Source organism: Sinocyclocheilus anshuiensis, unplaced genomic scaffold (genome assembly GCF_001515605.1).
Source record: "Sinocyclocheilus anshuiensis isolate Anshui unplaced genomic scaffold, SAMN03320099.WGS_v1.1 scaffold1058, whole genome shotgun sequence".
Classification (NCBI taxonomy): Eukaryota; Metazoa; Chordata; class Actinopteri; order Cypriniformes; family Cyprinidae; genus Sinocyclocheilus; species Sinocyclocheilus anshuiensis.
This window is the reverse complement of record NW_015539880.1, coordinates 36,376-48,520: the sequence shown is the minus strand read 5'-3', so window position 1 is coordinate 48,520 and position 12,145 is coordinate 36,376. Positions and strand designations below refer to the sequence as shown.

The window sequence follows — 12,145 nt, the reverse complement described above, 5'->3', positions numbered from 1 at the left end:
GGAGTCTGATAACATCATGTCTGCTACCCCAGGACCTGCTCACGTCACGTCTGCCAAACCAGAGCCTGCTCCTGTCATGTCCGCTACGCCAAGTCCTCTTCACGTCATGTCGGCCAAGCCAGAGCCTACCCACGTCATGCCTGCCACGCCTGAGTCCCCGTCCAAGATGGCCGCCACGCCTGAGTCCCCGGCCAAGATGGCCGCCACGCCTGAGTCCCCGGCCAAGATGGCCGCCACGCCTGAGTCCCCGGCCAAGATGGCCGCCACGCCTGAGTCGGACACGGAGCTTGGGCTTGGACTGAAAGGACTGATAGCTAGCGTGATGGACTTACCAATGATGTCGGTGAGAGCTGCAGGCATCCCGGTGACGTCAGCGCTCTCAAGCCCCGCCGTCTTAGAGGTCATGCCATACTCTGCTGCCCTTCCTGTAATGGCGGTCGCCATTTTGAGCGTGTGGGCTGCACTGCGCTCCTGAGGCCTCTTCTGTCCAGGAGTCTGCTCCAGAGGCCTCTTCTGTCCATGAATCTGCCTCGGAAGCCTCTCCTGTCCATGAATCTGCCCCAGTGGCCTCTCCTGCCTTTGAGTCTGTCCCTGAGGCGTTTCCTATCCATGAGTCTGCACCAAGGTCCTTTCCTGTGCATGAATCCGCTGCAGAACCTCCAGAGGTGGCGGCATCCGCTGCAGAACCTCCTGAGGTGGGGGCGTCTGCTCACGAACTCGCTGCTTGCCCTGTCACGGCCATGGAGGCCGCTCATGAGCTCTCTGTCTGCCCTATCATGGCCAAGGAGGCCGTCCCTGAATCCCTTGCTGGTCCTGTTATGGCCAAGGAGGCTGTCTCTGAACCCTCAGCCTGCTATGTAGCAACCACGGAGGTCATCTATGAACTATTGGCCTGTCATAAATCTGGTCCATGTTGTTTTTCCCACTCACCATCAGAGAGCTCCATTACTTGATGTTGTAACTCTGCTGTTGGTGAGTCCTGTTCATGCCAAGTCAAGTCTGTTTTAGTCAAGTCTGTTCATGCCTGGTCAAGTCTGTTCTAGTCAAGTCTGTTCATGTCAAGTCTCGGATTATTGTTTGGATGTTTGGATCACCTGTAAATAAACTGCACTTGGGTTCTTCACTACACTCGCCTTCAGTGGATGATTCGTTACACATATCTGCACACTAATAACATATCTGTACATTTATCTAAACAATTAAAATTTTCCTATACTTCTATTTCTGTATATAGTACATTATTTAATGTTTTTATTTATTTTTTATTTTTATTTTTTATTTTTTTTATTAGTGTTATATTGCATCCCTACTGTGTTATTCCTATGTATGTCTGCACTATGTTTGTACTTTCTTCTGCACTGGAAGCTCCTGTCACTAAGTCAAATTCCTTGTGTGTGTAAACAAACTTGGTAATAAAGCTCTTTCTGACTTCTGAAGGTATAACACCAGTAGACTATTAACAATAAATGTTCTGTGAAAACAATGAACAGCAGCTTTCAGTCTGTCACCATGATACAAACATGAAATATCAGACATACCTTGTGTGTGTAAACATACTTGGTAATAAAGCTCTTCTGATTCTGATTCTGATTCTGAACAAGACCAAATAAGGGAACACTAGAACAGAAACAGGGGCAAAACAGAACATAGATTGTCCAGAATCCTGACATATACTTTGAAAACAAATTTATCTTTGTTCAGAATTTTATATCCTAATACTTTGAAATATGAACAGAGAAAGCAATTACTGTGGTTTTAATAGAAGATAGATGATCTCTTCTTCTCTAGCTATCTTTTGTGCGCTGTTGTTTTTATTTAATTTAATTAATTTATTTAATAATTTTTTATAATATGCCTGAGCTGAATATTTCTAAAAATCTTATTTTTGTCTGTATGTTTGAGTTAATTTTAATATGAATGCAACTGTCTGCCTGGCCCGCTCTAGTCAATACATTGAATAGTTGCCATGTCATAATTAAAAAAGTTTTTCATCATTTGTACAGCACTGAAAATGACTTTTACAAAGCATATTACATTTTATCATATTATTTTGAATCTAAGGACAAGTTTGAATTTGATATAATTTAATAAATAAACCAGGCGAAGACCAGAGGTCCAGTCTCGACTTTATCATATGAAGCTAATCACTATCAGAAGTTGTTTTACTGCATCAATTCACAAATTCATACCTGAAATGTGCATTTGCAAATGGTAATGTGCTTTAAAAATGGGGTAACACAAAGCATAAGGACTACAACATTTGTCCAACTCATCAAGCACACCATAAATGTTAGTAATTTTCATGGAAAATGAATATAAAAATGGTCTGTATACTTTTGCTTAAAGGGGTCATATGATGCTGCTAAAAAGAACAGTATTTTGTGTATTTGGTGTAATGAAATGTGTTTATGCGGTTTAAGGTTCAAAAAACACATTTTCCACAAGTTTGTTGGGGCGCGTTAGAACGAGCCGTTTTAGGTAGGTGTGGCTGACTCTTAACTTTTATAAAGAATATCTCTTTGGATTTGAGACTTTAGTCTTTGCAACTTTACAGATCTTCTTTATGCACTAAGAGCTTGTAACAGTCCAAAGAGAAAGGAAAAATTGAAATCGCATCATATGACCCCTTTAATTCCATATAATAATATGATTTATAGTTTATGATCAAAGAGACATTCCCAGAATTCTATGCATTAACCATTAAATTACACAGAATGGAATGAGTATATCAAGTTCCCAGACAAGCTACAAAGTACATATTCTGACATAATATTATATGAGTAATGTATTCATGTTTTAATGAGTTAGCTAGCATAATGTAAAGCTAACAAAAAAGTAATGTAGAAACATACTGCACTAGAAAACATTGGTAGAGCCGACCTTGCTGGAAAAGCACAACAATACACAAAAGCAGCTGTTTTTAAACAAAATGCATTTTCATGAAAGCAGTATGTACGTACAATATTCTAACCTGGGAATGTAACAGTTGTTGGCCGTTAGGATGTGTAACTGTGACATGATAATTATCACTATGATTGTACATGCAAAATAAAAGGTATGCAGAAACCTGTTTTGCAATATAAATAGAAGGTTAGTTCTGAATGCAAATATGAATGCAAAATATGCAAAAGTAGAATTGGGAAAGGGTTTTCTTTGAACTATGTTATGTCAACAGATATTGGAGAGTGGAGGGCAGTCTTTCCTAACCATCAAGATGACCTGAGAAATAAATTAATCCCATAAATAACCATTTCCCCCCTAAATTCATATTTTGTCACAATTTACTCACTCTCATATAGTTTGAAACGTGTATGATTTTCTGCCCTCATGGAGCACAAAAGAAGGTTAATGATTAACCAACAATTTGCTGCCAGTGAAATTACTTAATATAATTACAGTTCAATCAACCGTTAAATTCGTTTCAAAAATCCACATACCCTAAGTATGGTGCTTTAAAGTGTGTTGGAAACCTTATTTTCATATTCAAACACTGATTACATTGCTGATTACATTGACGCAGGGTGTCTTGGTGTTTTTCCAGGTATCACCTGCCCCCTTTGGAGCTCTATTTAAGCAGCACCCTGATCAAATACATATCACTTTTCTAGCTTTTATCAGACGAGCTGATCTTGAGAAGTTCATCAGTCTACAGTCATCTACAGTATGTGAGTATACTTCCAGTGACGAGCACTTAAGATGTAATTCATGAAGTTTACAGCTTATTATACTTTGCATGGCATTATTACAGGATTACACATCCATGTATTCCAACCCTGTTCCTAGATGCATGTCAACAGTGAACAGTGAAAATCATACAGCGTATTGATTTTAAAAATTAATACTCAAGGGACATGTACTAGTAATATATAATATTTTTGATTGCCAATGATACTGTTGATCTGTGATGTAACTTTCAGATCTATTAACTTCAAAGATGTCCTACCCAACAACTCTGTTTGAAATTGGTGGTGGAGGAGGTTCTTCATTTTCATTTACGGGTGAGGACAATGGTGCCAGTTTAGAGAAGATCGGGGTCTGGGTGGGAGGATCTCAGGTGAAGGCTGTCAAGGTTTGGCTTTCAGATGGCAGAAGTGATACCTTTGGAAAACCAGCCGGACCGTATCAAGAGTACGCGTTCAAGCCTGGTGAGCGTTTCACCTCACTGTCCCTCTGGGGGAACGGAGCAGGAACACGTCTTGGAGCCATCAAATTCAAGACCAGTGAGAGGAGAATTTTTTGCAATGATGACAAGCTGGGGTTTAAAAAAAAGAATATCCCATTGATGTCGGCTCTGGTTATTGTTTGGGAGTTGAAGGAAGATCTGGTGCAGATATTGACTGCATGGGATTCATGTTTCTCAATGCGGTTCAATCAACAGTTCTCACCAATGTCAACTATACCACAATAAACCAACTGACACCACGGGTATCAGTGGAAGAGATCAAATCTGTCACTTACACAAACGGCTCTTCTGCCGAACAACCACAAAAAATTGAAACCTCAACGACAGTGACCAAAAAATCTTCATGGTCGATGAGTAACAGCTTTGCAGCAAAATTTTATATGGAAGTGAAGGCTGGGATTCCAGAGGTTCTAGAACTTTCTACAGGATTCAGTTTTTAGTGTTGGAAAACAAAGCACCTATAGTCTGGAGCAGACAGATGAGAGAAAGGAAACTCTGTCTTACACTATAAATGTGCCACCTAAAAAGAAGGTGGATGTTGACATCACCATCGGCAGAGTAACGTTTGACCTGCCTTACACTGGCACCACTAAGAGCTTGTAACAGTCCAAAGAGAAAGGAAAAATTGAAATCGCATCATATGACCCCTTTAATTCCATATAATAATATGATTTATAGTTTATGATCAAAGAGACATTCCCAGAATTCTATGCATTAACCATTAAATTACACAGAATGGAATGAGTATATCAAGTTCCCAGACAAGCTACAAAGTACATATTCTGACATAATATTATATGAGTAATGTATTCATGTTTTAATGAGTTAGCTAGCATAATGTAAAGCTAACAAAAAAGTAATGTAGAAACATACTGCACTAGAAAACATTGGTAGAGCCGACCTTGCTGGAAAAGCACAACAATACACAAAAGCAGCTGTTTTTAAACAAAATGCATTTTCATGAAAGCAGTATGTACGTACAATATTCTAACCTGGGAATGTAACAGTTGTTGGCCGTTAGGATGTGTAACTGTGACATGATAATTATCACTATGATTGTACATGCAAAATAAAATATATGCAGAAACCTGTTTTGCAATATAAATAGAAGGTTAGTTCTGAATGCAAATATGAATGCAAAATATGCAAAAGTAGAATTGGGAAAGGGTTTTCTTTGAACTATGTTATGTCAACAGATATTGGAGAGTGGAGGGCAGTCTTTCCTAACCATCAAGATGACCTGAGAAATAAATTAATCCCATAAATAACCATTTCCCCCCTAAATTCATATTTTGTCACAATTTACTCACTCTCATATAGTTTGAAACGTGTATGATTTTCTGCCCTCATGGAGCACAAAAGAAGGTTAATGATTAACCAACAATTTGCTGCCAGTGAAATTACTTAATATAATTACAGTTCAATCAACCGTTAAATTCGTTTCAAAAATCCACATACCCTAAGTATGGTGCTTTAAAGTGTGTTGGAAACCTTATTTTCATATTCAAACACTGATTACATTGCTGATTACATTGACGCAGGGTGTCTTGGTGTTTTTCCAGGTATCACCTGCCCCCTTTGGAGCTCTATTTAAGCAGCACCCTGATCAAATACATATCACTTTTCTAGCTTTTATCAGACGAGCTGATCTTGAGAAGTTCATCAGTCTACAGTCATCTACAGTATGTGAGTATACTTCCAGTGACGAGCACTTAAGATGTAATTCATGTTGTTTATAGCTTCTAATACTTTGCATAAGATTATTACAGGACTACGTACTGTACTGTACTGTGTTTCCCAACCCTGTTCTTAGAGGCATGCCATCAATTAACATAGTCTGTTCAACACAGCTGATTCAATTCACCAGCTCATTAATAGAGACTCTAAGGTCTGAAATGGAAGGGTCAGATAAGAAAGAAATCCAAAAATGTGTACTGCTGGTAAGCCTCCAGAAACAGGGAAACAATTCTATATAGTTATATATATAGGTTGAATGTATAGTTTGATACTTTAGAGACAAAATGAGAATAAAAAGAAATTCTAAATGGTCTTGAAATAATAAAAAATGCAATAAAAAATGCGTATTGAACATTTTAAAAATTAATATGCAACGGACATGTACTACTATTATGCAAAATTTGTGAATTCCAAACATCAATACTAATCTGTGATGTACCTTTCAGATCCATTTACCTCAAAGATGTCTTACCCAACAACTCTAGGGCTAATTGGTGGTGGAGGAGGTGCTTCATTTTCATTTACGGGTGAGAACAATGGTGCCAGTTTAGAGAAGATCGGGGTCTGGGTGGGAGAATGGCAGGTGAAGGCTGTCAAGGTTTGGCTTTCAGATGGTAGAAATCAAACCTTTGGCAATCCAGATGGACCATATCAAGAGTACATGTTCAAGCCTGGTGAGTGTTTCACCTCACTGTCCCTCTGGGGGAACGGAGCAGGAACACGTCTTGGAGCCATCAAATTCAAGACCAGTGAGAGTAGAGAATTTTTTGCAAAGATGACAAGCTGGGGTTTGAAAAAAGAATATCCCATGGATGTCGGCTCTGGTTATTGTTTGGGAGTTGTAGGAAGAGCTGGTGCAGATATTGACTCCATGGGATTCATGTTTCTCAATGCGGTTCAATCAACAGTTCTCACTAATGTCAACTATCCCACAATAAACCAACTGATACCAAAGGTGACCGTGGAAGAGATCAAATCATTAACTTACAAGAACAGCAGCTCCATCACTCAAAAGCAAACAATCGAAACCTCAAAGACAATAACCACAAAATCTTTATGGTCTGTGACTCTAAGTCTTATGGCAACATTTAGTATGGAAGTGAAGGCAGGGATTCCAGTGCTTGGAGAAGTTACAGCAGGATACAGTGTCAGCATTGGAGCAGAAAGCACTTACAGTCGTGAGCACTCAGATGAGAGAAAGGAAACTCTGTCTACTGCTGTAGATGTTCCACCAAGAAAGAAGTTGGATGTTGACATCACCATCGGCAGAGCCACGTTTGACCTGCCTTACACTGGCACAGTGATCATCACTTGCAAGAACGGCGGTGTGTTACAGTACGAAACCAAGGGCCAATACAAAGGCATCACTTACACTGATATCAAAGTGGATACTAAAGAATCTGATTTGTAATGTGAAGACAGTTTATACATGCAACACAAATTATTTGATTTTACTTTTGATTTGATCAGTAATGTATCAGTTATTCTACTTATAATTTCAGGGGAAATTACAGGGGTGTTCAGGGGAAATATATATTCAACATTGTTATTCTCAAAATAATATTTTACAATTTAAATACAGAATCCTTCAGCTTATACTTTGTGTGATCACTTTAATCTCTAGTACATCAATTATGTATCAGTTATTCTACATTTAATCATAATTTTCTTGGGTGTTTGGGTGTTTAGGGGAAATATATATTCAACATTTTTGATCTTGAAATATATATTTTTTTATTTGAAATCAGAAATATTCGTTCAGGTTATACTTCATGTAAGAATTTCAAATGTGTTTAATCTTATCTTTAATAAAAGGATTACATTTTATTAAATAAATCATGGTACACATTTTCTGTTTCCTGTACATGTCCTGCTGTGAGGAAAACATTACTAATCAATCCTAATTTAGCACACCAATGTAGAATTTCATGCCATCGTACAAATTTGATTAAATCCAGATTTTCAAAACCCAACAAATGTACTCCAAATTCATGCTTAGCAATATTATGAAGCTCACTGTAAACCTTTGACCCCATGGTTATGATTAATCCTCAAGTGCACATGACATTATGAATGATATGAAGATATTAATTTTTAAAAACATCACTGCACACTTCAACAAACAAAAAAAAACCTCTGGACAATTAATAGACCCTTTTATCAATATATGGTTAAAAAAAAATGACTTATCATAGTTATGCTCCGTCATAGCCTGAGTGATGTTCACTCACTGCAGCGAGAGAATTCTGTTCAATGCCGCTGGAAACACCAAACTCCAAAAACATGGTAGTGAGTGGAGACACTCTCATGCTAAAGAAATGGCAGGTGAGCAAGTACTCCATTACGCTGTCTCTTGATAAGATGAAGATGAACTATTTTTATTCAGTATACAGTTAATTAAGTTGTTTATACTATGAAAGCCAGAATTTGTTTTGAAGGCCACATGGCCTACATGACTGTGAAGTCTCATGGGAAAAAATTGAGAGTTAAGCTGAAGTTCTTTTGCGCGCTGACTGTCCGGTTGCTTTTCTGGGCTATATGGCATCGCTTGATAAAAAAAAAAAAAATGAGGCAAACACACTGAATAATCACTTTGTGACAAGTTTTGGTCCAATTAATGAAAATACAATGGGAAAGGAGTTAAGGAGTATGGGGAGGAGCACACCAGTGGATGACTCACATTTGAAAGTGAAGTGACGTGTGTGGCCGAGTATGGTGACCCATATTCGGGATTTGTGCTCTGCATTTAACACATCCAAGTGCACACACACAGTAGTAAACATACACACACTGCGAACACACACCCGGAGCAGTGGGCAGCCATGTGCTGAAGCACCCGGGGAGCAGTTGGGGGTTCGGTGCCTTGCTCAAGGATCTCACATCAGTCGTGGTATTGAAGGTGGAAGAGAGCACTGGTTATTCACTCCCCCCACTTACAATTCCTGCCGGACCTGAGACTCGACCCGCAACCTTTGGGTTACAAGTCCGACTCTCTATCCATTAGGCCACGACTGCCCCATAGGTGCGCCCAACGTGGGGCACGAACCCACAACCATGAGATTAAAAGTGAGATTAAAAGTCAAAACTGAGCTAGCCGTTGGTTGAGCTAGCCATTGGTTGAAAACCATTTAAAAATGTAATCCATGAGTGAGAGGTTTAGATGTCATGCAGTCTTCTCGGCTTTGTTGTCTTCACATAGTGATGTGTCGTTCATGATTGATTTGTTCAGTTTGAATGAATCTTTATTATGACCCGGGAACATCAAGTTGTCTCAGCGAGGGATTAGTTCATTTCGTGTAGACATGCACAACATCCTATTGGTTCTTTACAGAAATGATTGGTTTACCTCGAGTCTTTGGGTTCGGGTTTGAGTCATTTGTTCATCCCGTGACAGCCCCAGACGCTACGCAGTCAGTGCCGGAAAGAGAAATGATTAGTTCACCTGAATCTTTGGGCCTGAGTTGTTCGTTCTTTTTTCACGTGACATGACAGCAGTATTAGATACAGAAATTAATAATTCCCAACCTTTGTTACAAATAAGTTTGAAGTCCGTTTTTAACTCTTACAGTTCTGTGATGCATTTCTGGTCTCAAATTGTAGCCTTTTTATTTCTTACAATTTGTGAACTTCAGTCATGATGGTTCCTTTCCATAACATTAAATGTGGTAATAAAGAGTTGGTTAATACTTTAAACTTTATACGTATAATGACGTAATCACTTTGATAAAGCAAAAAAAGAAAAAGAGAAGAAAAACACATGGAGGACAATCGACGTTGTCTGCTGGCTCTCCTGGCACTCATTCTGTTGTACAGTGAAAAACAAAATAGAAAAAAAAGAATATGGGTGATGTTCTTTCTCAGTACTCGACATTTGTGGCATGTTTGTGGCTGCCAAGTTTCAGCTGTAGAAGCACACATCCTGTAGGTGAGGCCTGCTCATTCTCATTGGCTATCGCGGGTATCACGTCAGAGGCAGCCCGATCAAGGGTCGTAAATATTAAACATGTTTGATATTTACGATTTGAGTTTGGAGATGGTCCATCTCGATTGGGAGCAGTTAAATAATCTTAATGACACCACACAACAGAGGATTTTTTTGGGCAAAAAAAATTGTTTGCGACAAGTCTTGAATTGGGTCATGCCCCCTGATCGATAGGGGCTGCAAATCAGGCTTAAAAACAACTTTAAAATCTTCTAGTGTGTGGCCAGCCTTAGCTGAACAAACGACTCAAACCTAAAGACTGAGAGATTCATCAATTCTGTTTCCGATACAAACTGATCAGCTGGGGATGTGACGTGAGAAAAGAACGAACAGATCGGGAGGTGAGGTAAACTAACAGACTGCATAGCCTTGAAACCAGCCGGACCGTATCAAGAGTACGCGTTCAAGCCTGGTGAGCGTTTCACCTCACTGTCCCTCTGGGGGAACGGAGCAGGAACACGTCTTGGAGCCATCAAATTCAAGACCAGTGAGAGTAGAGAATTTTTTGCAAAGATGACAAGCTGGGGTTTGAAAAAAGAATATCCCATGGATGTCGGCTCTGGTTATTGTTTGGGAGTTGTAGGAAGAGCTGGTGCAGATATTGACTCCATGGGATTCATGTTTCTCAATGCGGTTCAATCAACAGTTCTCACTAATGTCAACTATCCCACAATAAACCAACTGATACCAAAGGTGACCGTGGAAGAGATCAAATCATTAACTTACAAGAACAGCAGCTCCATCACTCAAAAGCAAACAATCGAAACCTCAAAGACAATAACCACAAAATCTTTATGGTCTGTGACTCTAAGTCTTATGGCAACATTTAGTATGGAAGTGAAGGCAGGGATTCCAGTGCTTGGAGAAGTTACAGCAGGATACAGTGTCAGCATTGGAGCAGAAAGCACTTACAGTCGTGAGCACTCAGATGAGAGAAAGGAAACTCTGTCTACTGCTGTAGATGTTCCACCAAGAAAGAAGTTGGATGTTGACATCACCATCGGCAGAGCCACGTTTGACCTGCCTTACACTGGCACAGTGATCATCACTTGCAAGAACGGCGGTGTGTTACAGTACGAAACCAAGGGCCAATACAAAGGCATCACTTACACTGATATCAAAGTGGATACTAAAGAATCTGATTTGTAATGTGAAGACAGTTTATACATGCAACACAAATTATTTGATTTTACTTTTGATTTGATCAGTAATGTATCAGTTATTCTACTTATAATTTCAGGGGAAATTACAGGGGTGTTCAGGGGAAATATATATTCAACATTGTTATTCTCAAAATAATATTTTACAATTTAAATACAGAATCCTTCAGCTTATACTTTGTGTGATCACTTTAATCTCTAGTACATCAATTATGTATCAGTTATTCTACATTTAATCATAATTTTCTTGGGTGTTTGGGTGTTTAGGGGAAATATATATTCAACATTTTTGATCTTGAAATATATATTTTTTTATTTGAAATCAGAAATATTCGTTCAGGTTATACTTCATGTAAGAATTTCAAATGTGTTTAATCTTATCTTTAATAAAAGGATTACATTTTATTAAATAAATCATGGTACACATTTTCTGTTTCCTGTACATGTCCTGCTGTGAGGAAAACATTACTAATCAATCCTAATTTAGCACACCAATGTAGAATTTCATGCCATCGTACAAATTTGATTAAATCCAGATTTTCAAAACCCAACAAATGTACTCCAAATTCATGCTTAGCAATATTATGAAGCTCACTGTAAACCTTTGACCCCATGGTTATGATTAATCCTCAAGTGCACATGACATTATGAATGATATGAAGATATTAATTTTTAAAAACATCACTGCACACTTCAACAAACAAAAAAAAACCTCTGGACAATTAATAGACCCTTTTATCAATATATGGTTAAAAAAAAATGACTTATCATAGTTATGCTCCGTCATAGCCTGAGTGATGTTCACTCACTGCAGCGAGAGAATTCTGTTCAATGCCGCTGGAAACACCAAACTCCAAAAACATGGTAGTGAGTGGAGACACTCTCATGCTAAAGAAATGGCAGGTGAGCAAGTACTCCATTACGCTGTCTCTTGATAAGATGAAGATGAACTATTTTTATTCAGTATACAGTTAATTAAGTTGTTTATACTATGAAAGCCAGAATTTGTTTTGAAGGCCACATGGCCTACATGACTGTGAAGTCTCATGGGAAAAAATTGAGAGTTAAGCTGAAGTTCTTTTG

The 12,145-nt window shown here is 38.6% G+C and overlaps 2 protein-coding genes across 4 annotated transcripts; both read left to right on the top strand.

Annotated features, from left to right (window-relative positions):
- The first annotated feature begins 3,622 nt into the window (after positions 1 to 3,622).
- Positions 3,623 to 7,768, top strand: LOC107685410 (natterin-like protein). Of its 3 annotated transcripts, XM_016481984.1 has the most exons (3): positions 3,623 to 3,665; positions 3,918 to 3,977; positions 6,427 to 7,768. In XM_016481984.1, the coding sequence occupies exons 2-3, from the start codon at positions 3,935 to 3,937 to the stop codon at positions 7,329 to 7,331; spliced, it is 948 nt and encodes a 315-aa protein (XP_016337470.1). In that variant the 5' UTR covers positions 3,623 to 3,665; positions 3,918 to 3,934; the 3' UTR covers positions 7,332 to 7,768. The 3 variants fall into 3 exon arrangements, with proteins under 3 accessions (XP_016337470.1, XP_016337469.1, XP_016337468.1); XM_016481983.1 differs by lacking the exon at positions 3,918 to 3,977 and having other exon boundaries at positions 3,648 to 3,665; positions 6,367 to 7,768; XM_016481982.1 differs by lacking the exons at positions 3,623 to 3,665; positions 3,918 to 3,977 and adding an exon at positions 5,784 to 5,869 and having other exon boundaries at positions 6,367 to 7,768.
- A 470-nt stretch (positions 7,769 to 8,238) lies between these two features.
- On the top strand, positions 8,239 to 11,488 carry LOC107685416 (natterin-like protein). The gene is made up of 2 exons (XM_016481990.1): positions 8,239 to 8,245; positions 10,261 to 11,488. Exons 1-2 carry the CDS (start codon positions 8,239 to 8,241, stop codon positions 11,049 to 11,051), a joined length of 798 nt encoding a protein of 265 aa, XP_016337476.1. The 3' UTR covers positions 11,052 to 11,488.
- The last annotated feature ends 657 nt before the right edge of the window (positions 11,489 to 12,145 follow it).